Source organism: Natator depressus, chromosome 9, assembly GCF_965152275.1.
Source record: "Natator depressus isolate rNatDep1 chromosome 9, rNatDep2.hap1, whole genome shotgun sequence".
NCBI lineage: Eukaryota > Metazoa > Chordata > Testudines > Cheloniidae > Natator > Natator depressus.
Window position 1 is genome coordinate 61,580,256 of NC_134242.1, and position 22,512 is coordinate 61,602,767.

At 55.9% G+C, this 22,512-nt stretch overlaps 1 protein-coding gene across 3 annotated transcripts in view; it reads right to left on the bottom strand.

Moving 5' to 3' along the window:
* KLF8 (KLF transcription factor 8) overlaps positions 1 to 22,512 on the bottom strand; it is a 95,783-nt gene that overhangs the window by 32,538 nt on the left and 40,733 nt on the right. Inside the window, exon 1 of one of the 3 annotated variants that reach the window (XM_074964365.1) lies at positions 1,464 to 2,065. The exons of the other annotated variants lie outside the window; for them this stretch is intronic. Coding sequence (XP_074820466.1) covers positions 1,464 to 1,532 — 69 coding nt within the window. The 5' untranslated portion in view covers positions 1,533 to 2,065. Of the gene's footprint in view, positions 1 to 1,463; positions 2,066 to 22,512 lie in introns of those variants that run through there. 3 annotated transcript variants of the gene reach the window in all.

The window sequence follows — 22,512 nt, forward strand, 5'->3', positions numbered from 1 at the left end:
CCTTCCCAGGGCTCCCCAGACTGGCCTGTCTGGCTGGGGGGCAGCACGGAGAAGGGCTTCTTGGGAGCAGTTAGAGGCATCACTCAGGAGAAAGAAACACTCTTTTATCCCCTCCTTCCCAAGGGCTTTAGCAGCAGGGAGGTCCCTGACTCTTTCTACACCAGGGGCAACCAACATGCAGCCCCGTAGGCTAGATCCAGCCCTCATGAAGTATTGGTGTGGCCCGCATGACGCATATTCAGGCTGTGCAGAATTGTGGCATTCATTTAAAGTATGTTTCTAGCCCTCCTGGCTGCAGAAATAAAATGGGGCCCAAATGTAAAGTAAAGGCACAAGGTCTGCCTGAGTCTGCAGACAGCCTTAAACAATAACTCCAAGGGGTGAACAGCCCTGCCCCCTACTAATCTCACTCGGTTGTCATCTTTAAGGCCTAATGACAACACTTCTACGTTAATATTCACTATTCCACTGCCAGATGGAACAGAAAATGGGGGTGGGGGGAATGGTGCCCTCCAGAGGTGGGAGCTGGGAGCTGCTGCAGGGAAGGAAATGCAGAGGGGAAAACAGGAGAGGGCAAGGGAAAGGAAAAGAGACAAAGGGGCAGTGGCAGCACCCTGATGGGGAGCAGATCCCCCACTGCGTGATGTTGAATGCAACAATAACCACGTGAGGCAAACCTCCCATCCACACTGGGGGACCCCTGCAGAGGGAGGTGTGTACATATCCTGGACCATAATGAATCCTGGAATACAGCCCAAACACCCCTTCTCCCCACCAGTCCTCCCTCCTGCTGCTGCCACCCCGTGTCGGCTGAGGGCATCAGGCTCTTAAAGAGCAGGGGAGGCGAGTGGGTACGGCACACCTTCCTCCTCCTCCCCTCCTTAAAGGAGCAGTGCACACGCCACAAATTGTTCTCCCATCTGCTCCCTAAAGGTCCCCCATGTCCCAGCCCCCTCTTAAAGGGGCAGTGCACCCTGCTGCCTCTGGCCTTGCAGCCCACTGGAGCTCTTTCTGCTTTGGCCTCCCATGCACCAGCTTTGGGGGAGGAGACAGGCACACACCCATCCCCCTCTCTGCACACACCCGCCCGCCCTCGGAGTCCAAAGGGGACCGGGGACTCAGAGCCCTCCAGGGCTGAGCAACCATCCCATGGCTTTAAGGCCCAGTGAGTGCCCCCTCCTCTCCAGGGCTGCTATGGCAGAGTGGGGGAGGGGGAACTGGGGCCATGCCCAGGACTGGTGCATGTGTGAACTGGGGGGTGAGAACGGCTGTTAAAAAGGAGAAGGGCGGGATCGGGGATGTACCCTGTGAGGGCTTGGGGAGATATCCTGACCCCTCCAGAAAGTAGCTCGCCTACACCATGCAGCCCTGGAGTACAAGAGTGGAAAATGCCACCCCAGCATTGCAGCCTGCCCCAAGGGGAGCATCCCAGCTCCCCACCAGAAAAGCAGCCAGCCACTTACCGCCCAGCTGGCGCGCGGTGGGCTCCTCCGGTACTGCACGGCGCTCATGCTGTCTGCGGGGAGGATCATGCTCCTGAGCCGGGCTCCGAACAGCTGCCCCTCACCACGCGCGAGGTCTGCACGACGCTCCTGTTCCTGGCAGCCGGGAGCAGGCAAAGGAGGTGGGATACCAGCCCGTGTGGGTGCAGTCGGGGTCCCCCTGCAAAACCCAGGGCTCTGCCGGCTGGCGGTCAGGGTGGGTCCCCCGTTCTCCCTCACCTCCTCCGGCCTGTATACCTGGCAACTTAGCACGCTGTCGAGGTCCCTAGATCCTCAGCCAAGTCTCTTCCCCACACGCCTCTCGGGTGAACAGAAGAACGCGGAAGGGGAATTAAAAAAGAACAAAACAAAAAAGGGAGAGATGTGGCCAATGGCAGCACCTTATTACTGATACACGTTCACGTCGGGGTCTGCACAGGCCCAAGCCTTCAGCCTTCCACGGAGATGCACAACCGCAAAGCAGTCAGAGAGCTCTGCTCCTCCACAGAGGAGTCTCTCTCTGAATAAAGAGCTGCCTGCTGCTGGTGTGTCTAGCCTGCCAGCCCTGGGCTGTGAGGTGTGAATAGTCTGACAGCTCCACCCTGGCCTGACCCTGGGTGGAGCTCCTTAAAAGGGACGGGCTGCACAGAGGGGAGGGAAGGGACGGGCCAAGTGCCAAGCCAAGCCTGCGGCTGCCGGCTCCTCCCCTGCCGCCAAAGCGTGCCAGTTCGCCTGTCCCCAGGTGGGGACGCCTCGCCGGGCAGCGTTCGGCTCCTTCCCCCAGCTTCCATCCCTTGGCACCCACGCAGAAGCCGCAGCAAAGCGGGTCGTTCCGCCAGCGAGCGCCCGGCGCTTTGGAAGCCAGGAAGGGGCAGGCAGGGAAAGGCAGCCTGACAACTGGTTGCAATATTTAGACACAATGCTCGCCATGGCAACGGCGAGTGCACGAGATCCAGCAAGGACGGGGAGGTCATGGTGTGCTCCCCGCAAGGGGACAGACGGGGGAGGGGACTGACGGGGGGGGGGGCTAATCAAAGGCTCCCCTTAAAAGAGATAGATCTGCTGCACGCTCTCCCGCAGGGAAGGGAAGGAACCTGTAGGTCTGCAGGCTCCCCTCCCAGCAGAAAGGCAGCCCAATGCACGTCTGGCTAGGAGATTCCCGACAGGGCTTGTGCTAAGGGGGGGGGTGGCCTGTGACACCCCCCCAACCCTCCCTTCCAGCCACGTGCAGGCCATACACACCAGGCCTGAACAGGGCAAGAGAGAGATTCACACATGCGCACCCTCCCCTTTAACTGCGCCCTGGGTAAGACCCCAAAAGGCAGGACCCTTCAGGGCTCCCTGTGGGATGGGGTGATGAGGGAACTCCCCCCAGTCCACCCTTCCCTGAAGCCTGGGGCAGGGGAGAGGGCCCAATAGTGACATCACTGAGCCAGCACCATTTCTAATTGACTTACACCAAGGAAGCTTCTTAAGAGGCAGGACTGCAGAGTGTCTTAAAATCAAACAGCTGGGGCTGCCTGCCTCAGCGGAGCAGACAGCTTATGCCAACCCGTTGGGCACGCAGCCTGCCTCCCAGCCGAGAGTCAGCTGCCCCAGGCTACTGCCCAGACCACCCAAATCAGCCAGATTTTCGGGCCTGCCTGTGCTACAAGCACAAGAGTGTTTCAGCAGCCAGCTGGCGACGCTCCTTCGACCCAACTGCGACACGCACCACTTGAGAGAGCTGCTTCTGCCTGGCACCCATGGCTGAGCTGTGCGGACAACAGGGCATGCTGGGAAAGTCTGGGCCGCTCTTTCCCCATGCCCGCAGAGCACCCCTGGGGTGCCTAGTGCACACAGCAGGGAGGGAGGAAGAGCCGAGCTGCTGGCATAGGTACCCGTTAGAGGGTTCTGTCTCCAGCACAAATGGACAGTGGGCCAAGCTGGAAGCCAAGGATACGCCAAGCTGAGGCAGCTGACAAGGGGGTTAAGGGGTTGGTTGGAAACTGGGACAGCAAGTACGTGTGTGGACACAAGCTACATCTGGAGGTGATCACACCCCAAAACAGATACAAGCTCGGAAGCTGTAGAAAAGACAATGCCCCCCCCGCCCCACACACCTCCCTAGGCCGAACGCTCCTGAGACACCCCACTGCACCTAACTACAACCCCCTCAATGCACTGACGCACCCCCTACACCACCACTCTGAACTCTCGACTCCCCATTCCACCTACTTGCAACGCCCTCTTTGCACTGACACCCCCACTACAACAGCACCATTCTGAACCCCCAACACCAACACCCCCCACTGCACTGACACACCCCCTATAACAGCACCACACTGAACCCGCCGAGACACCCCATTGCATCTCCCTACAAACCCCCCACTGTACCGACTCCCCGCCTACCACAGCACCATGCTAAAGCCCCGACACCCCATTGCACCTCCCTTCAACATCCCGCATTGCACTGACCCACCCCCTACACCTATCCCCATGCTGATATTCCCCTGGCACCTCACTGCACTTCTATTCCACATCCTCTTACTGCACCTGTGTAAGGGGACTGTTGCCCCCTTACTAACATTCAGTGGGGGTGTTTTAGTTGCTAGCTCCCAGTACTAAAAAGGGGGCAGGGTCGATGGGGAATCAAGACCCTGAGACTGACAGCCCCCAGGAACAACGGGGAGAGGCCAATGCTCCAGGTCAGCCTGAATGACAGGGTGGGCAGGCTAATCAGGGAGTCAGGAGGCCAGGGAGGTCCCGTCCTCCATGTGAGCTGGATTTGCCTGGGTCAGACAGAGTGGGGCTGAGCTAAGGAGAAAGCAGGGGCCCAAGCTAAGCTGGGGAGCAGAGCTGTGCCAGATCCAGAGGGACCAGAAAAGCAGCCCAGAGAGAGCAGACCCTGTCCTGGGAGCAGAGCTGCAGCCCCAAAGCCAGAGGCACAGCCCAGAGAGAGCAGACTTGCCCTGGCAGCAGAGCTGCAGCAACCAGAGCCAGAGGGGCCAGAAAAGCAGCCCAGGAAGCAGGTCAGTGCTGGGAGCAGAGTCCCAGAAGCAGCCTGCAGATCAGACCTGTCCTGGGAGCAGAGCTGCAGCAACCAGAGCCAGAGGGGCCAAAGAAGCAGCCCCGGGAGCTGGAGGCAGAGTAGCAGCAGTGCAGAGACAGAGTGGGGCAGCTGTGGCTGGAACAGTCTGGAGCTGGGTGCGGTGAGCAGCTGGGAAGACCGAGGGGGACCCTGGGCAGCGGGCCCAGCCTCAGCCAAGAGGCTCTGCAGGCCAGGCTTGGATCGTAACCCCGACAGGGTGGGGGCGACACTGGGAAGAAGGGTCCTACCACTTAGAGCCTGAGAGCGTGTGACCACCACCAGAGCAAGTGTCCAACCCACAGCATCCCTACAGCACAGCCAGGGCCTGAGAAGAAGGCCTGGGACTTACAAGGAACAGACACTGAACTGCCCTGACATTGCAGGGACACTGTTTGTGATGTTCCCTGCCACAGAGCGGGTTGATGTGTTTCCTTTAACCTGTCTCATTATTCCTTATTCTTTTTAAAATTAATTGTTGATTAAATAACTTGCATTTGCTTTAACTTGTATGTAATGGTCAGTGGGTCAGAGAAGTGCCCAGTGCAGAGAGAGTTCCCCAGAGTGGGGACACCCTAGGTGTCTTAGGTGACCACAGCAGGGTTGGGGGTCAAGCCCCCCAGGAATCCTGGGCCCAGCCTTGTCGGGGTTACGAGGACTCTTCCAGGCAGGAGAGTGGAAGGGGAGTCCTCAAGGGCACGGAGGCCACTGGGTAAAGGAAGTGGGAGCAAGGACTCAGATCCTTTCGCTAGCCCACTTCACCAGGGTAGTGCAGAAGCCAGGAAAGTTCCCCACAATAGCGGGACTATTCCCCCGCTTACCACCTGCATACACGGACCTCTCCCCAAAGCACATACCCTCATAATGCCCCCACCCTGCTCCACCCCCACTCTCCCAGGCTCCAGCGCCCCTGCTGCTACCTAGTTTTAACCCCTGCCATGCCACCCTGGCCAGAGGCCGGCTCAGCTACTTGGTTCCAAAGGCAGCATCTGCCCCTCCCGCAGGGCTGACAGAGGCAGTTGGGGGTGGTAGGCAAGGGTTAAACCAAGCGTGGCCTAACGCAGAGCAGCTGAGAGGTGTGGAGCCAGACACTGCACTGGGGGGCCCTGGCTGCTGCTGCTGACAGGGCTATTTCTCCAGCCCAGGCTGGCTCCAGCCGAGCCCTGCCCTGGCTGTGGGGTGGGCGAGGCAGGGGAACGAAAGGCCTCCCTGACTCCACCCTCCCAGCTCCCAAGCTGAACAAACAAAACCCTCTGGAGCTCCAGCTGGGCAGGAGGCTTGGGGTGGGGGAAGGCAGAATAGAGAGGAGCCTGTGTTCCCCCGGCACCGCTATTCACCCACGTCACCAGGGCTGGCGCAGCGGCTCCAGCCTGGAACGCCACCACAGCCCCGGCAGCCGCCTCCTGCGGAACCAGGCACCACTGGGCTGGGCCAGGGCCGCGCTGGGCCCACAAAGGGCACAGCACGGGGCTGGAGCTATGCGATTGGCAACGGCTGCAGCAACATCCAAACCAGCCCTATGGTCCTGGCCTCCCCGATCCAGGGCCAGGCTGCAGGAGGGCGAAGGGCCAGCTGAGAAGCCTGGGGCCTTTGGAAGCAGCGGGTTTGGTTGGGGGCCCATCTCTAGTGACAAAGAGAAATAAATCCCATAGCTGCTGACATGAGAGGTTGGGGTGGGTGGGGAAGGGGGGGCTGAAGCTCCATTCCTTGCTTATTCTGCCAGCTGGGCAACTAGGGCTCCAATAGAGAGGCCACACAACACACCTCTGTCTGCTTCTCTTGGCAGACAGCCAGGGCCAGCCATATGGGGAGTAGAAGCGGGCAGTCTCAGGAGGCATTGAGCTGCGAGGGATAAAATCAGATCCAAGGATGCAGTGGGCACCACCTCCCACTGACAGGTCACTCTGTTCCCTTGTGATCCCTTTAACTACAAAATGCTGGCCCATGTGGCAATGCCCATTCCCAAACCAACGACCGCTCCACGTCACCAGCCCACTGCCATGCGCTCCCGGGGACGACGCTTAGCGATGGCTCCGCCCTGGAGGTGAAACCTTCTAGAGCAGGCGACTTGAACGGGCAAAGACAGCACCGCCATGCAGACAGTGCCACCCCAGGTTACCAGGCAACCAATGACATCATTCCACCAATGCCAAGAGCACCAATTGCCACCGAGGCCAGCACAATGACTGCATTCTGTCCTCAGAAGTATTTCGGATCTATTTCAATGTCTTGCCAGCCGAGCTGGCAGGGAGAAACTGGTTCGGGCAGCAACCCCACCTCCTGTACCATGGTGAGGCTGGGCTAAGGGGGAATTCCAAAGCTTCTGATGGGTGTGTGAAAATCCCCACTCCAAATTCTATTCCTGGCACCCTGCACTCGAGACTCACTGGGTGCCCCCATCCACCAGCCCTGATGGCCAAGGCAGCCGAGTAGGTCAGTGGTCCTCATGGACCAGGGCTCTCATCAGACTGCCCCAAAGTCCTACTGTCCACAGGCTGCCACAGGGGAGCTCTGAAAAGGGCTGGGAGACCTTGGCCACTTCAGGCTTTAGACACATGATCATCTCCATGATTTTGGGGGGCACTAGGAACCCAACCCAAAGGCTGGGAGCTGCCTCGATATGCAGGGAAAGCAGATTTGCTCTGGTTTATGTAGGATCAAGCTATTTAGATCACGGATGCCTCCTTCCCTCAGCCACAGGTAAGCGGACTGATCCTAGATTGAAAGTTATCCAGTTTCTTAAAGACAAAAGGCCTTGACGTGGCTCAGCTGAGTTTAGGTCAGGCACAGCTACCATGAGCCATCTATGCCCCAGCAATTTCCCATGATTGGGCCCACTTCATTCCTGTGAGAGCCCATCAGAGTCCCTGGAGAGACACGGGGGAGGGAATTCACCTGCACACAAACAGAGCCCTTCTGAGGGTCTCCAGACTAATCATGAGGGAACTCCTAGCATGCCCGTAGCCCCACCCTCTTCCCCAGCAAATGGGTGCGGTCAGCTTCTCTGCTCTGCAGAGCTCCCATCCCCCCTTGAATGGGCACTCTCTGACCCCGTCCCGCCCCGTAAATGGGTGTGTGCACATTGAAAGCTCTAGGCATGTCCTCATCCACACCTGCGACTGGGCGTATTCCCCTCCCTGCCCTGCCACACCCTCCTGGGAATGGACACAGGCACATCTCACACGCAACCACAAGTGGAGCTCATTTCATACACACCATTCCCTCCCCCACAACCGCAAGCAAGGGGCGCAAGACCAGACTATGCTGAGATGAAGAGTCACTGACACCAGCTGCTGTGGCCCTTAAACAGCCCACACCCAAGGAAGGGCTTGGGGCCAAATCCCTGTCCTGCATTATAGTCTTGGCCCATGAAGGCTGAGATGTCTGCGGCTGGGGTTCTCTGCCAAGTCGAGGCTGCTTCATCTACATCTCCTGCAGGAGCCCCAAACACATCCAAGGGGGGCTTAAGGCTACAGAGGGGGATCCCCAGCAAACCCTCCTGCCATCTTAGCCCTAAGCCATTGCTGAAGTGGGGCCAACAGCCAAGTAACTGGCATCCTGCAGCCCCTGCTATCCCAGCACTGTGCCCTTACACAGCTCTGCTCCTGGCCCTCACTCCCGACCTGCACCCTCCCTGCTATCTCAGCTCTGGGGAGCCACAGCTCGAACCACAAGCTGCAGTGCATCCCACTCAGGCTGGGAAATATGCCTGGACATGCACTGAGAGCCACGGAGCGGCATGTTTTAAATAAATCGGAGTAAGTAAATACTCCTGTGCAGAGACTAAAATCACATCAATCAATAGGAAACACCCCAAGGGAGTCTGATCCTATAACAGCTGGCCCATTAAGACATCTTCTTGACGGGCTCCATATCACTCTTAATAAAGAAGCAGAATCACTGGGGTTCTAACCCCAGGCCCTCCCCATGTCTCAGCTTCCCTCATCTGTAAAATGGGACAGTGACACTTGTGACCCTTCCTTGGCAACGTGCTTTGAGACCCTCATGTGGCTGGGACCCTCGGAGCACATCATCAGAGTAACTTCCCCTCCGACATGTGTTCTCAGGCTGTAGTGAAGCCTCCCAGGACTGCAGCTCACCCAACAGGAAGCTCTAGCAGAGATAGGGCATCGGTGCTCTTACCACCATGCCACCTCTGTTGCTAGCAGTGGATCTAAGGGTAAAGATGCCTGGGCCTCGTCTGTGCTGGGCCGAGTGCTCCCCAAGGACTCTGGCATGGAGTAGGCTTGTTTGAACTTTCCAATATCTGCTCTGCCCAAGCAGAGATCCTCCCACCCCTCTGCAACAGCATCTCCCACTGTACAGAGCAGGGCACATTCCAGTTGCTCTTGCCCCTCCACACAGCGGGGAAGGGGGACGGGCCCTGGCAGCAGGAGCTCCCCACCCTCACCTTTGCTTGAGGTCAGTGGCCAATTTCCATCCTGCTCCCGCTGAGCCACAGGCACACCCACTTCCTGCACCCCCCCCAGCCCCAGCCAATCCGCTCCTTGCCAAGCCCCATCCCTCCTGGTCTCCTGTCCCCTAGGCGGGGGTAGGGGTGGGGAGAGCGCTGAAAGGGATGAAAGCACATTCCTCTTTTGGGGGAGGTTCATTAGCTTCATGCTGGGCTTACTTTGTGTGCCCATCTAAGGAGACTAAAGGGAGGAGGCCTGGCCACTTAATGAGGGGAGCCTATAACATCCATACATCCCACCAGCCAGGCAAAGGGCCTTTGTGGGGAATCGTCCCCGAGGCTGTGTTCATTAGTGTTACAAACAGCTTTCCAAGGCAGCCATGCCTGCATGCACTCCCCATCTACAGCGGCATCAGGGATCCCCTGCTCACCTGCTGCTAGCCCAGGAGCCCAAATGGCATCAAACCCATACAAAGGGCCTAAATTAGAGTAGTGGTTTTAGATCGGGGGTAGTCAATTATTTTTTGTCAAGGTCCAGATTCCAGAGAAAACAATAACAATACAAACGTAATGATAGTAAGTAGTAAATAGATTTCAGGGTACGTTCAAAAGCATCTGGCAGTCTGGATTTAGCCAGCGGTCTGCCTATTGATGACCCCACTTTTAGATCCAGTTTAGCCCCCTACTTCATGATGCGTACGGCATCCTTAGCTGGTGGTGCCATATTTAGAACAGCTCCCCAACTCTCTTTCTAGGCCAGCGCACACAGTCCTAATCCAGCCCATCACCCCCTACCCCATGCAGGGCTGCACTGGTGAAAACGTCCCCTTTAACATGCCCTTTTGCTCTGGGCTATTAGAGCTTTCCAGCCAACTGGGCCTGATAAGGCTAGCTAGAGAGGAGCCCGCTGCTGATAGACAGCATAAGACTGCCAGTGCCACGGGGAGCATCCCCGGCAGTGTGCAAAACAGCCGGACACACTCAACCACATCCCGCCCCCCCAGAGACACTGGCCTGCACCTCCAGCACCCATGTGCCTCCTTTGGGTGGCCTGCCTTTGTTTCCTTTTGTTGCATCTGTTTTCCACCACCACCACCCCCAGCACTGCTCAGCCCCCTGAGCAATTTTCAGCCAACAAGCCAGGGACATCACTGCCCACCCTTCTGCCAGCCACTCCCCACCGCCTCAGAGCGGCATCCTGTACCCAACGGAAAAAACAGCCCACAGGAAAAACACTGCCAACCACACCCTCTGGGATAACCTTACAACCTCTGTGGGCCTGTGCCCTTGTGTATCTGTCCTCGGGTCCACACTGGCTGTAGCATTACAGGGGTAACCCCTGCTTTAACTCAGCATGGGCCAGCCCTACATGCTGCCTGACATGGACCCCGACCCCCTGCACCCCAGCAGAGTGGATTTCTTTGCCAAAGGTGCTGCATCATGGGATGCAAAATGGGTATTACCCCATAGGGAGGCACCTCCATTGTCCTCCTCGATTGCCACCTAGTCAATAGCTCAAAGGATTGTGATCAATTAAAGTAAGGGAACAAGGCAAAACAACTTGCAGTCATGTGATCCTGCAAATCAGACAGCTGAGAATGCTAAGGGTGTGACACGTAACCTACCTATCTAGATGTTAATCCAAGGGCTTTTCTGTCTGCCCAGGTGGCTGATGTCCAACAGGAAAGGCCCTTCTGAATGGGATGGGGTAATCATCCCTCAGTGCTCAAGACCAGAACCATGTGGGTGCTATTGCTGAGCAGTGAGTCACGGCTCTGGTCATTACAGTGACCTTACACCTCACTCATTACTCCAGAGCACTGGGAGATGCCTGCCCTATATTTCAGGATATGTCTACGCTACGGAGACTATACCAGCAGAGTTACGTAGGCATAGCTACACCAGCATAACCCCATAGCATGTATAGAATAATAGAATATCAGGGTTGGAAGGGACCTCAGGAGGTCATCTAGTCCAAGCCCCTGCTCAAAGCAGGACGAATCCCCAACTAAATCATTCCAGCCAGGGCTTTGTCAAGCCTGACCTTAAAAACTTCAAAGGAAGGAGATTTCACCACCTCCCTAGGTAACCCATTCCAGTGTTTCACCACCCTCCTAGTGAAAAAGATTTTCCTAATATCCAACCTAAACCTCCCCAACTGCAACTTGAGACCATTACTCCTTGTTCTGTCATCTGCTACCACTGAGAACAGTCTAGAGCCATCCTCTTTGGAACCCCCTTTCAGGTAGTTGAAAGCAGCTATCAAATCCCCCCTCATTCTTCTCTTCCGCAGACTAAACAATCCCAGTTCCCTCAGCCTCTCCTCATAAGTCATGTGTTCCAGTCCCCTAATCATTTTTGTTGCCCTCCGCTGGACGCTTTCCAATTTTTCCACATCCTTCTTGTAGTGTGGGGCCCAAAACTGGACACAGTACTCCAGATGAGGCCTCACCAATGTTGAATAGAGGGGAACGATCACATCCCTCGATCTGCTGGCAATGCCCCTACTTATACATCCCAAAATGCCATTGGCCTTCTTGGCAACAAGGGCACACTGTTGACTCATATCCAGCTTCTCGTCCACTGTAACCCCTAGGTCCTTTTCTGCAGAACTGCTGCCGAGCCATTTGGTCCCTAGTCTGTAGCAGTGTATGGGATTCTTTCGTCCTAAGTGCAGGACTCTGCACTTGTCCTTGTTGAACCTCATCAGATTTCTTTTGGTCCAATCCTCTAATTTGTCTAGGGCCCTCTGTATCCTATCCCTACCCTCCAGCGTTTCTACGTCTCCTCCCAGTTTAGTGTCATCTGCAAACTTGCTGAGGGTGCAATCCACACCATCCTCCAGATCATTAATGAACATATTGAACAAAACCGGCCCCAGGACCAACCCTTGGGGCACTCCACTTGATACCAGCTGCCAACTAGACATGGAACCATTGATCATTACCCGTTGAGCCTGACAATCTAGCCAACTTTCTATCCACCTTATAGTCCATTCATCCAGCTCATACTTCTTTAATTTGCTGGCAAGAATACTGTGGGAGACAGTGTCAAAAGCTTTGCTAAAGTCAAGGAACAACACGTCCACCGCTTTCCCCTCATCCACAGAGCCAGTTATCTCGTCACAGAAGGCAATTAGATTAGTCAGGCATGACTTGCCCTTGGTGAATCCATGCTGACTGTTCCTGATCACTTTCCTCTTCTCTAAGTGCTTCAGAATTGATTCCTTGAGGACCTGCTCCATGATTTTTCCAGGGACTCAGGTGAGGCTGACTGGCCTGTAGTTCCCAGGATCCTCCTTCTTCCCTTTTTTAAAGATGGGCACTACATTAACCTTTTTCCAGTCATCCAGGACTTCCCCCGATCGCCATGAGTTTTCAAAGATAACGGCCAATGGCTCTGCAATCACATCTGCCAACTCCTTTAGCACTCTCGGATGCAGCGCATCCGGCCCCATGGACTTGTGCTCGTCCAGCTTTTCTAAATAGTCCCGAACCACTTCTTTCTCCACAGAGGGCTGGTCACCTCCTCCCCATGCTGTGCTGCCCAGTGCAGTAGTCTGGGAGCTGACCTTGTTCGTGAAGACAGAGGCAAAAAAAGCATTGAGCATATTAGTTTTTTCCACATCCTCTGTCACTAGGTTGCCTCCCTCATTCAGTGTAGACGCTTCCAACACCAGATAGGGTGTTTGCACTGCTGTAGGAACACCACCTCCCTGAACAATGGTAGCATTCTTCCATGGGGGAGGGGGGGTTAAGTGTAGGCCAGGCCTTAAGGTTGTGTGTAGGACTACTCAACATCTATTGCCCCACCCCAAGAGGCCAGGCCAAGTGGGCTCTAAGCTCCTAGAGTGCACTATACCCCAGGATAGTTAAAGCTACACAACTTGCTAGTGTATAGGTTTGTCTGCAGGAGTTATACCAGTCTAAGTAGACCGTACTAGTTATACATCAGCATGACACCCCCCATCCCCTTGTGGATACCAGGTGGTATCAGAGGGGCCTTTTTCCAGGTTAGCCTCTGTTGCTTTGGAAGGGTTTAAGTGAAACCAGAAAAAGGTGACCCTGATAATGAGAGTGTCCACATGGGGGTTAGACTGGTGTGACTACAGGAGTTGAAATTCACACCTTACTTCACACCACTATAACATCCCATGTGGACAAGCCCTAAGGGACAGCCTACATTCCGCTCCTGTTTCCAGGGCAAACTTCAGAGGGGAGAGTGAAACACTCCTGGCCTTAAACCCGCCTTGCAGGAAGAGGCTGCAGAGACCGGCTCCAAGACACCATGGGGTGCCTTAATAGCACATGAATATAAAACCAACCGGGGGTGGGGGAAGCACACTGCCATGGGAGCAGCAGTGCCCTGCCAAGGCATCACTTCTTATGTGGCAGCCCCTCTCATCCCCCCTTTGCTTATTGCCAGGAGGCCAGGCCATTCTTCATCTCCTCCACAGCCCAGTCTTTTCCCGCGATCTCAGACTCCCTGCCCCTCCGCTCCCAGCACCTGTGGGCTCTTCCTCCAGAAGGGGAGAGTCTCAGCACATCCCCCTTCCCCCCCCCCTCGCCACCAGCCTTGTCCTCATTGACAGCCACCCGTTGAGGTGCTTTATCTCTCATCTAGGATCCCTCCCCCTGCTGCTGGATTTCCAGCTGGGCCCCACCTGGCAGCATTTTTGTCAGGCCTGTGGGGAGGGGCTGCTCAGGCTTTTACCCAGGGGGCTGTAAGGAGGGCCTGGCAGCTAGGGAACTGAATGGCTGCGGGGGATGGTCTGGCGAGGGACAGTGGGAGAGAACCTACAATTGTGAGGAGGGGCGGGGCTGGGCTGGGCTGGTCCGGTCCAAGGGGCTGGGGCTATTGTCCAGAGAGAAGAGAAAGGGTTAAACAGCAGGAGGCAGGATGGGTGTAGGGGGAGGGGACTAGCAGTTTGGAGCAGGGAGTGAGGGCGGCACTAGGGTTAATGTGCAGCACAGCCTCTGCTTGGGCTTTTGTGCAGAGGCCTGATATTGATCTCCTGGGGAGTTTACACCTGTACTAAAACTGCACTGGTAAACAGTGGAGTCACTCCTGATTTACACCGGGGCCCAGGGAGGAGAGCCAGGCCCTCCCACTGGATGGAAAGAGGGCTGCTCTGTTCCTTTTGCCCAGCTCAGTGCAGAGCCGGAGAGATGGAGGCTGAGCCATGGCAGCGCGTGAGGGTCGGGGAACAGCTGCCTTCATGGCTGCCCTCTCCCTGACCGCAGGGAGAATGGATAGCGAGCCGGACAGAGGCTCCAAGCGGGTTTCCCCCATGGAGGCAGAGGGCAGGCATTAGACCCCGTTTATTTGTTCAGCCTACGTCAGAGATGCTGCTCTGTAACTTCTTACACTGAGGAGCCAAGCTGAGCTCCCTGCACCTCCCAGGGCAGCATTACCCTGGAGGGCCTCCAGCCGCTGGGGGGGTGCCAGCCCCTGCTGCCGCACATAGAATCATAGAATATCAGAGTTGGAAGGGACCTCAGGAGGTCATCTAGTCCAACCCCCTGCTCAAAGCAGGGTCAATCCCCAATTTTTGCCCCAGATCCCTAAATGGCCCCCTCAAGGATTGAACTCACAACCCCTAGGTTTAGCAGGCCAATGCTCAAACCACTGAGCTACCCCTCCCCTACAATCCCTGACCCCTGAAGCGCAGACCTTACAAACACCGTGGCACTAGGGCCATCACGCAGGGCTCTGGGCGCCTCACTGGCTGCATTTCCGCTCAGGGATGAAATCCGGTTGAACTTCCTCTGACTCCTGCTCTAAGACTGCGGAGTTGCTCTTGTGACTCCAGCAGAGAGTGGGGATCGGGTGAGCACTCAGCAGTTACAGCAACAGCAAACAAAAGACTCATTTTCTCCGGGGTTCAGTGGCAGTCAAAACCAACCCCTTCCTCCCTCTCTTTGCTGGGCATCTGTGCTGCCTCTCAAAAGGCTAAGTTTCCATCAGCAACCCCCCCCCCCCCCACCACCACTACCCACCCCTTCAGTGGGGAACCTCTCCTGCAGCCAAACGCCCGCCCCCACCCCATCGCACCTGGCTGAGCCAGTTCAGGCCCAGCCTGACTCGCTGCTAACGGAAAAGTCTGTCGAGCCTGGATCCTAGGCAGTTTCCACTGGCAGGTCCAGGAGGAGAGCGGACTGGAAGGAGAGAATATGGCTAAGCAGTCACTGGCTAAGCTAGTCGGCATCCAGATCCTTTATCCCGTGGCTGGTGTAGCCAGCTCCCCCATGCTCAGCTCAGCCAGGGCTGCTCAGATGTTAGCTACACCAGGTGGCAGTGGGGCAAAGATGGTTCTTTCCATCAAGCTTCTCAAAAAGGGCATGGACTTTTTTTTTTTTTTTAAATGGCTCACGGTGGTACTGCAAACCCCGCAATGGCCTCCAAAAGACACAGGACAACACTGGAGACCAACCCCCTGCGTCTTTTGCTGTTTGATGATGGAGGAGGCCTGGAAGGGTCTTCGCAATGAAAAACTCCTACTTTCCAAAGTCCTCATTTTCACCGGAGGATCAATAATCTTCCCCACCCCCACCTCTTATCCCTCTGCACTGCTGGTGACTGCGTTCCTAGTTGGAAGGGGTAATCCAGACACAGAGGTGCGGGCAGGAAATAACCCCACTTCACGGCAGCTAGACCAAGCGCTAAGCTCTGCCCGCCTTACTGACGCCAATCTGCCACAGTCTCCCACGGCTTTTGTATGCCCCATTAGCACAAAGGGTCTGTTCAAGGAAGCCAAAAGGCCACTTTTCACCATCAAGCACAACTTCAGCACAGGTAGATTTCAGGTAAGCCGTCATCTGCCAGGACTCCCCAGGCCATGACCATCCTACAGCCAAAACCAAGCTCGTTAGAGCCAGGCACCGGGATCCAGGACACCTGGGTCCTACTTCCTGCTCTGCAAACAACTCTCAGTGTGACCTCAGGCAAGTCACTTCCCCCCTCAGTCCCAGCGTCTCCCCCACCCCCACCCCGCAAATCTAGAACATCATGACAAAAAAAAAAACAACACCACTACCACTAACCTGCCTCACTAAAGCATGGTGAAAGCCTAGGAGGAAAGGACCGAGATCGGCACAGGAAGGAGCCTCCTTGGCACCAGAAGGCTTCGAACGTGATCTCCTCCAGCATGGGCTGGGAGAGCCGTGTCTGAGCTGCCAGACTCTATTCTACAGTGGCCTCCGAGCACAGACTGGACTTGCCCATGCTGGCACTCCTAGAGCCCCAGCAGGAACTGATGTTTTCACGGCTGTAGCCAGCAGCCACCTCCCTTGTAGCACAGCCTGGTGGGTCTATATCAGAGAAGACAAATGCAGCTTCTCCTTAGAAAGAGTAATGGCCCCAGACAGGTGGTGAGACCTAGGGCCCAGGTCTAGTCACATGCTGCCTTACCTCCGTTGCCAGCGGGGTTCCTGCCCCTTGCTGCGGGGCTGGAGGGGATCAGGATCGAGTCTGGAGCATTGGGGCACTGTATTTATTAGAGGTAAAAGGGAGCCACACAATGGGAAGGCGCCCGCCTGCCCTCCATTACTGGCTGTCTTTAGTACAGTAAATGAATGCTTTTCCCTTCATCCTGGCTGTACTTTCAGCTCTGCATCCCCAAACCGAATTCTTCTTTGGAGAGGCCCCTGGGTCGTCCCCCACAACACCATCCGCACAGCCCAGGGCGTGGGTGGGTCGCGCTGCTCGCAAGCTGGATCCGGCCTATTGCCCTGTGCCTCCCACCCCAACGCACACCCTGCTGCGGGGCCCCTGCAGCCAAGGAAAGCAGCAGAACATGGCTGTTCTGCCCTGGCTCCCTGCCTGGGGTGGGCCCCCCTCATCCTGTGGAGGCCAGAAACTGCCGTGACTCAAATGAAATGAGATTGAGCTGCGAGGGTAGGAAATTCACTCCCTGGAGAACCAGCAGCCCCCGGCCTTCAGAAACAGAGCGGAGCCATCACAGGGGAATGGAGTGGGGTCAGGCCTCACGGGCACAGGGGGAGCAGGCATGAGTCACAGAAACATGGAGCAAGGGCTAGAGATGCAGGGGAAAATGGAGCAGGAACCAGAGATGCCAGCGGCAACCAGGACTCAGTGCAGTTGGGTCACAGGGCAGGGCTAGTCAAGGGGGCACCTGGGATATGAACAACTGTAACAAGACCCCCATCTAACTACAGCCCTTGGGAGCCAGGCCCAGATCCTCAGGTATTTAGGCACCTAACTTCAAAGTCAGATGCCCAGACTGAGGATCTGGGCCCCTGAGGTTCGCCCCAGCACCCCTCCATTAGCTTTCACATTAGAGGGAGGCTCTTGATTTGCTCCAGGCCAAACACCTCCAGTAATTGGCAAAATCTAATTGGATTAGAGGGGGGCACTGGGTAAAAATGTCTGTAAATGGCTGAGAATTAATTGGATACAGTCTAGTAATCAGATTGTTGGGCTGTAACCGCCCTGCCTGCTCTGCAGAGCCGCTCCCTGGCTTCCTCCCTGCCCACCCCCGCCCATCCCCTCCCTGGGAGGAGGTGGGGAAATCGGGCAACGAAGCTGCTCCAATGCCTGCGGCGACGGCCCCTCCCTCTCCCCCAAAAGAGTCAAAGGCTCCCTGTGTGGAGGGGCGGGCGCCAGCCTCAAGCCATTCCAGCACAGGGGACCGAGCCGTGGGAAAGCAGCCATCTGACTCCCCTCCTGGCTCCATTGGGGCCTCGCCTCTATTCCCGGGCACAGCTGGGAGCTGCAGATATCTGGGCAGCCCTCACAGATTTCATGAGAGCCGGGCTGGGCTGTGCTCTGCAGAAAGGAGACACACCCTGCCTCTTACACGTCCACACCTTCTGCAGGAATTTCCTCCCAGCTCAGCCTCCCCCTCCCTCCTCCCCAAGCAAAACCCCCCTCACACACCACCAAGGGATGTCCTTTATATCTTCGATTTTAGTTAGTGCCAGGGAGGGAAGAAGATAGGTGTAAGAGGCAACCTTGGCACAACTAACACCCCCCAGCACACCCCAACAGAGCCTTCATTAGGCCAGATCCTCCCCTGAGGTAAAGGAGCATTGCGCCCTTGAAGTCAGCTAGCACCAATTTACAGTAGCTGAGCATCTGGGCCACAGTTACAAAAATAAGATCATCATCCAACAAAACAAAGAGACTCCGTCCTCGATCCTGCCAGAACCAGGCCGCTAAGAAGTAACAGAAGGCAGAATTTGGTGACTTATTTTATTAAAACATCTCCTTATATGTGGAATTAATGCCACTTTAGATTATAGCAAACTAAGGAGTCTACTTTGTAGCATTGGTGTAGCCATGTTCGTCCCAGGATATTAGAGAGACAAGGTGGGAGAGGTAATATCTTTGACTGGACCAACGTCTGTCTCTCTCACCAACAGAAATTGGTCCATCTGAAGATATTGCCTCCCCCACCTTGTGGCTCCAATATTTAGACAGTTGGTTTAAGTCTTGCAGTTCAAGCAGCCCCGGCAATGAAAATAAGCTAGTCAGTTTCACCTTGCTACACACTAGACTGCTGCAAGACCTCAATTTTTATTGTTTTCAATAAGTGGCCATCTGAATGTTTAGAAACTAAGTCACAGAGACATTTCTAGTGATGGTCAGTACTGAAACAACTTGTTTTTACAAGACCTAACTTTGGGGTTGCATTTGGGCTGTTAACATGTGCTGGCTAATCCCCCTTCCAAATCCTGCCCTAAACACCTGAGGGCTTGTCTACATGGGGGAATTGACCTGAAGAGTTATTGTGGAATAGTTCTCAAGGGAGTCACTTTATTCCAGAATATAGTTCGTACACTTCCAAAGCAGAGTAATTATTCTGGATACAGTCATTTATACATGGGGAACAGACTGTCCCCATGGGGAGCTATTCCAGAAGAGGTATTCTGGTCAGTTTCCTCCTATAGATAAACCCTTAGAAATCACTGATGTTTGGGGGAGGTTTGCTCAAAGATCAAGAGTAGAATACACCTCCATGTAGTAACCAAATCTTTAGCTCTTAGTGTTATTATTTGTTCAATAATTTATTCTCAGTCAGTACACTCAGTAAGAATCAGCCCCCCACTTTAAGAGAACTGCTGTTTCTGCCCTGAGTTCCTTTTCTTCCCCCTGTCCCCATGCTCCTTTCTCTGTTTCTCTCCCTCTTCCCCATCTTTTGATCACCTTGGTTCTTCCCTCTTCATTTCCCTCCCTGCAGCAACTCCCAATTCCATCTCCTCCCCTACTCCATTCCAGGCTTCACGCCCACTCCTGTCCATTGCTAAAATGATCAGCAATGAATGTGTGCACTAAATTTACATAATTAGGTTCCAGAGTTAACATCCCAACTACAATTACTGGAGGCAGGGGAATTCTCCCCTCTGGGTTACTGCTTCAGGCTGTCTGCAGACTCAGGAAGACACCACTGCCATCAGTTTACACTTGGTTTCACATTTAGAAGATTCTACAGTAACTCCTCACTTAAAGACATCCCGGTTAACACTGTTTTGTTATTAGGTTGCTGATCTATTAGAGAACATACTCGTTTAAAGTCATGCAATGTTCCATTATAAGGTTTTTTTGGCTGGCCCTGCTCCGCCCGCCCACCCGGCACTCCTGCTGGGGAGCGGGGTTGGGGCGTGGGGGCTTGCCCCACTCCACCCACCTGGCATTCCAGCCGGAGAGCGGGCAAGCTCCCAAGCCTGCTCCCCGGCAGAAGCGCCGGGCGGGCGGAAGGGGCAAGCCCCCACGCCTCGACCCCGCTCCCTGGCTGAAACGCACCCCAAGCCCCTGCACCCCGACACCGCTAAGGCCCTGCCTCAACCAAGCTTCACAATCATCATTGGTGAGTACAGTATTAAACTGTTTGTTTAAAATTATTTAAAACTTGTACTGTATATAGAAAAGGAGGACTTGTGGCACCTTAGAGACTAACAAATTTATTTGAGCATAAGCTTTCGTGAGCTACAGTTCACTTCATCGAGGTGCCACAAGTACTCCTTTTCTTTTTGCGAATACAGATTAACACGGCTGCTACTCTGTACTGTATATGTAGATCATGTCTTTTGTCTGGCAAAAAAAAAAAAATTCCCAGGAACTTAACCCCCTCTATTTACATTAATTCTTATGGGGAAATTGGATTCGCTTAACAGCGTTTCGCTTAAATCTCAGAGAATGGCAGGCACCCACTGGCAACCCCTCCCCCAGTGCCTCCCCTCGGCTGTGATCAGCTGTTCTGCGGCATGCAGGAAGCACTGGGTGGGGGAGGAGGAACAAGGGTGGGGAGAGACAAGGTGGGGAGGTTGGGGACAGGGGTGGAGCGGGGGGGTCAAGCACCCCCTTGCAACTTAGAAAGATGGCACCTCTGATGGCAGGCGCCCAGACTGCTCAGGGGGCAGATGGCTTCTTCCCTGGTTCTAGTGACTGCGCCTCCACCCTTGGTTGGAGGCTGTCTGCAGGTTCAGGCAGAGGTCAGTGCGTCCGTTACTTTCTCCCCCGCAACGGCAAGAGTAATTGTGCCAGACTCTCTGCAGATTCAGGCAGACATCACTGTGCCAATTACACTAGGGCAGGGGTGGGCAAACTACGGCCCACGGGCTGTGTCTGGCCCTCAGGGCTTTGGATCGGCCCATGGGATTGCCACCCCTGTGGTGCTGCGGGCCCCGCGCTGCTCCCAGAAGCGGTGGGCACCATGGCCCTGCAGCCCCTGGGGGGAGGGGGCCAGAGGGCTCCGCAAAGCTCCCATTGGCCAGGAATGGGGAACCGCGGCCAATGAGAGCTGTGGAGGGAGGTGCCCACAGGCAAGGGCAGCATGTGGAGCTCTCTGCCCCCCCTTCCCCCAGGGGCCACAGGGACGTGATGCCGGCTGCTTCCTGGAGCGGCACGGGGTTCTGGGCCAGCAGGCAGGGAGTCTGCCCTGGCCCCGGTGTGCGCCGCTGCCACCCCGGAGCCGCTCCAGGTAAGCGGCGCTGGGCCGGAGCCCGAACCCCTCCTGCACCCCACACCCCAACTTCCTGCCTTGATCCCCCTGCCTGCACCCCAACCCCCTGCCCCGAGCCCCCTGCCGCACCCCACACCCTCCTGCACCCCAACCCCCTGACACACCCCGCACCCCTCCTGCACCCTGCACCCCCTGCCCTGAGCCCCCTGCCGTACTCTGCACCCCAACCCCCTGCCCTGAGCTCCATCACACCCCTTCCCAGTGCCCTTTGCCCCCTGCTGCACCTTGCACCCCTCCCTGCACCACTACCCTGAGCCCCCTCCCATACTGTGCACCTCCTCCTGTACCCCAACCCCCTTCCCTGAGCCCCATCATACACCTGCACCCCTCCTCTGCCCCAACCCCTTTCCCTGAGCCCCTTCCTGCATACCGCACCCCTTCCCACACCCCAGCCCCCTGCCCGAGCCCTACATTCATGGCCCTGCGTGCTATTTCCCCACCCAGATGCGGCCCTTGAGCCAAAAAGTTTGCCCACCTCTGCACTAGGGTCAGGTTTTAAAGATTCACTTTGCAAATAGGAGAGCTAGAAAACAATTTAAAAAAAAGAAAGCTAGGGTTCTGACCGGACTGTCTGATAGACCTGGGAACGGGCCTACAGAGTCGCAATCTGGCCCCAAGGTTTCCCTTCCCAAGGCTCAGATCAGAGCAGCATTAAGTCAGTCAGTTCCAGCCGAACTTTGGCCCTAGCTATTCTGGATCCAGCTGGCTGCAGCCCTCCTTCCCAATCTGAACAGGCAGGCTTTGTCCTTTTGGACTGCCGATCAAGTGAACCTGGTGCTCAGACAAAATCCTGCAGGGCGCTGGGAAAGCCTGATCCTCAGTACAAAGGGTTAACGGAGGCTGTGGGGAGCCAGGAAACGGAGACAAAGAATGTGCCCAAATAAAAGGGGGAGCTCAATACCTGGATGGCAAACCAGGGTGAGAAAGAGTTTGCCGCCTGCCCAGCTATGCCAGTGCAGTGCGGTACCACTCGATGGGTTGTTGGCAGCCGGGACCAGACCTGACACCTCTGCATCTTACAGCACGAGCCTCAACTGCCTGAGTTAAAAGGCCCAGCTCTGCTACCCACACTGCAGTTGGCTCATCATCCTCTGTATGTGGCCCAGCCACCAGCTGGAGAGGGACAGAGTGCCACACTGAGCGGGCAGGGGCTGTGCCTCATCATACCCTTCCCAGCCTCTCCTCTCTCCACCTGCCCCGGCCCCACACCATGCTGCAATGCACCTCCCAGCATCCCGCTATAAGGGGCCACACTAACCAGCCACCTGGCTGACCCCGCTATTAGGAACCCCCATCTTCAGGGGGCCCAGGCCCACCCCATCCATGCCTCACTCCCTCACGGGGGGTTGTTCATAACCGCCTCTGCTGAGATGGCACCTCCGGAACGGGCTAGAATCCCTCAGGAGCGAGCACCTTCTGCGCCTGGGCTGGGAGCTGGAGCCGGGCCAGGCCTCAAGGGCAGGCAGGGAAAGAGGGAGGCGTTTTATCCCCACTGTGGTTGGAGGCTGCCATGGCTCGTGTTGACCTGCCCCTCTCCAACCCCAGGGACAGCAGCATGGGGTGTTCC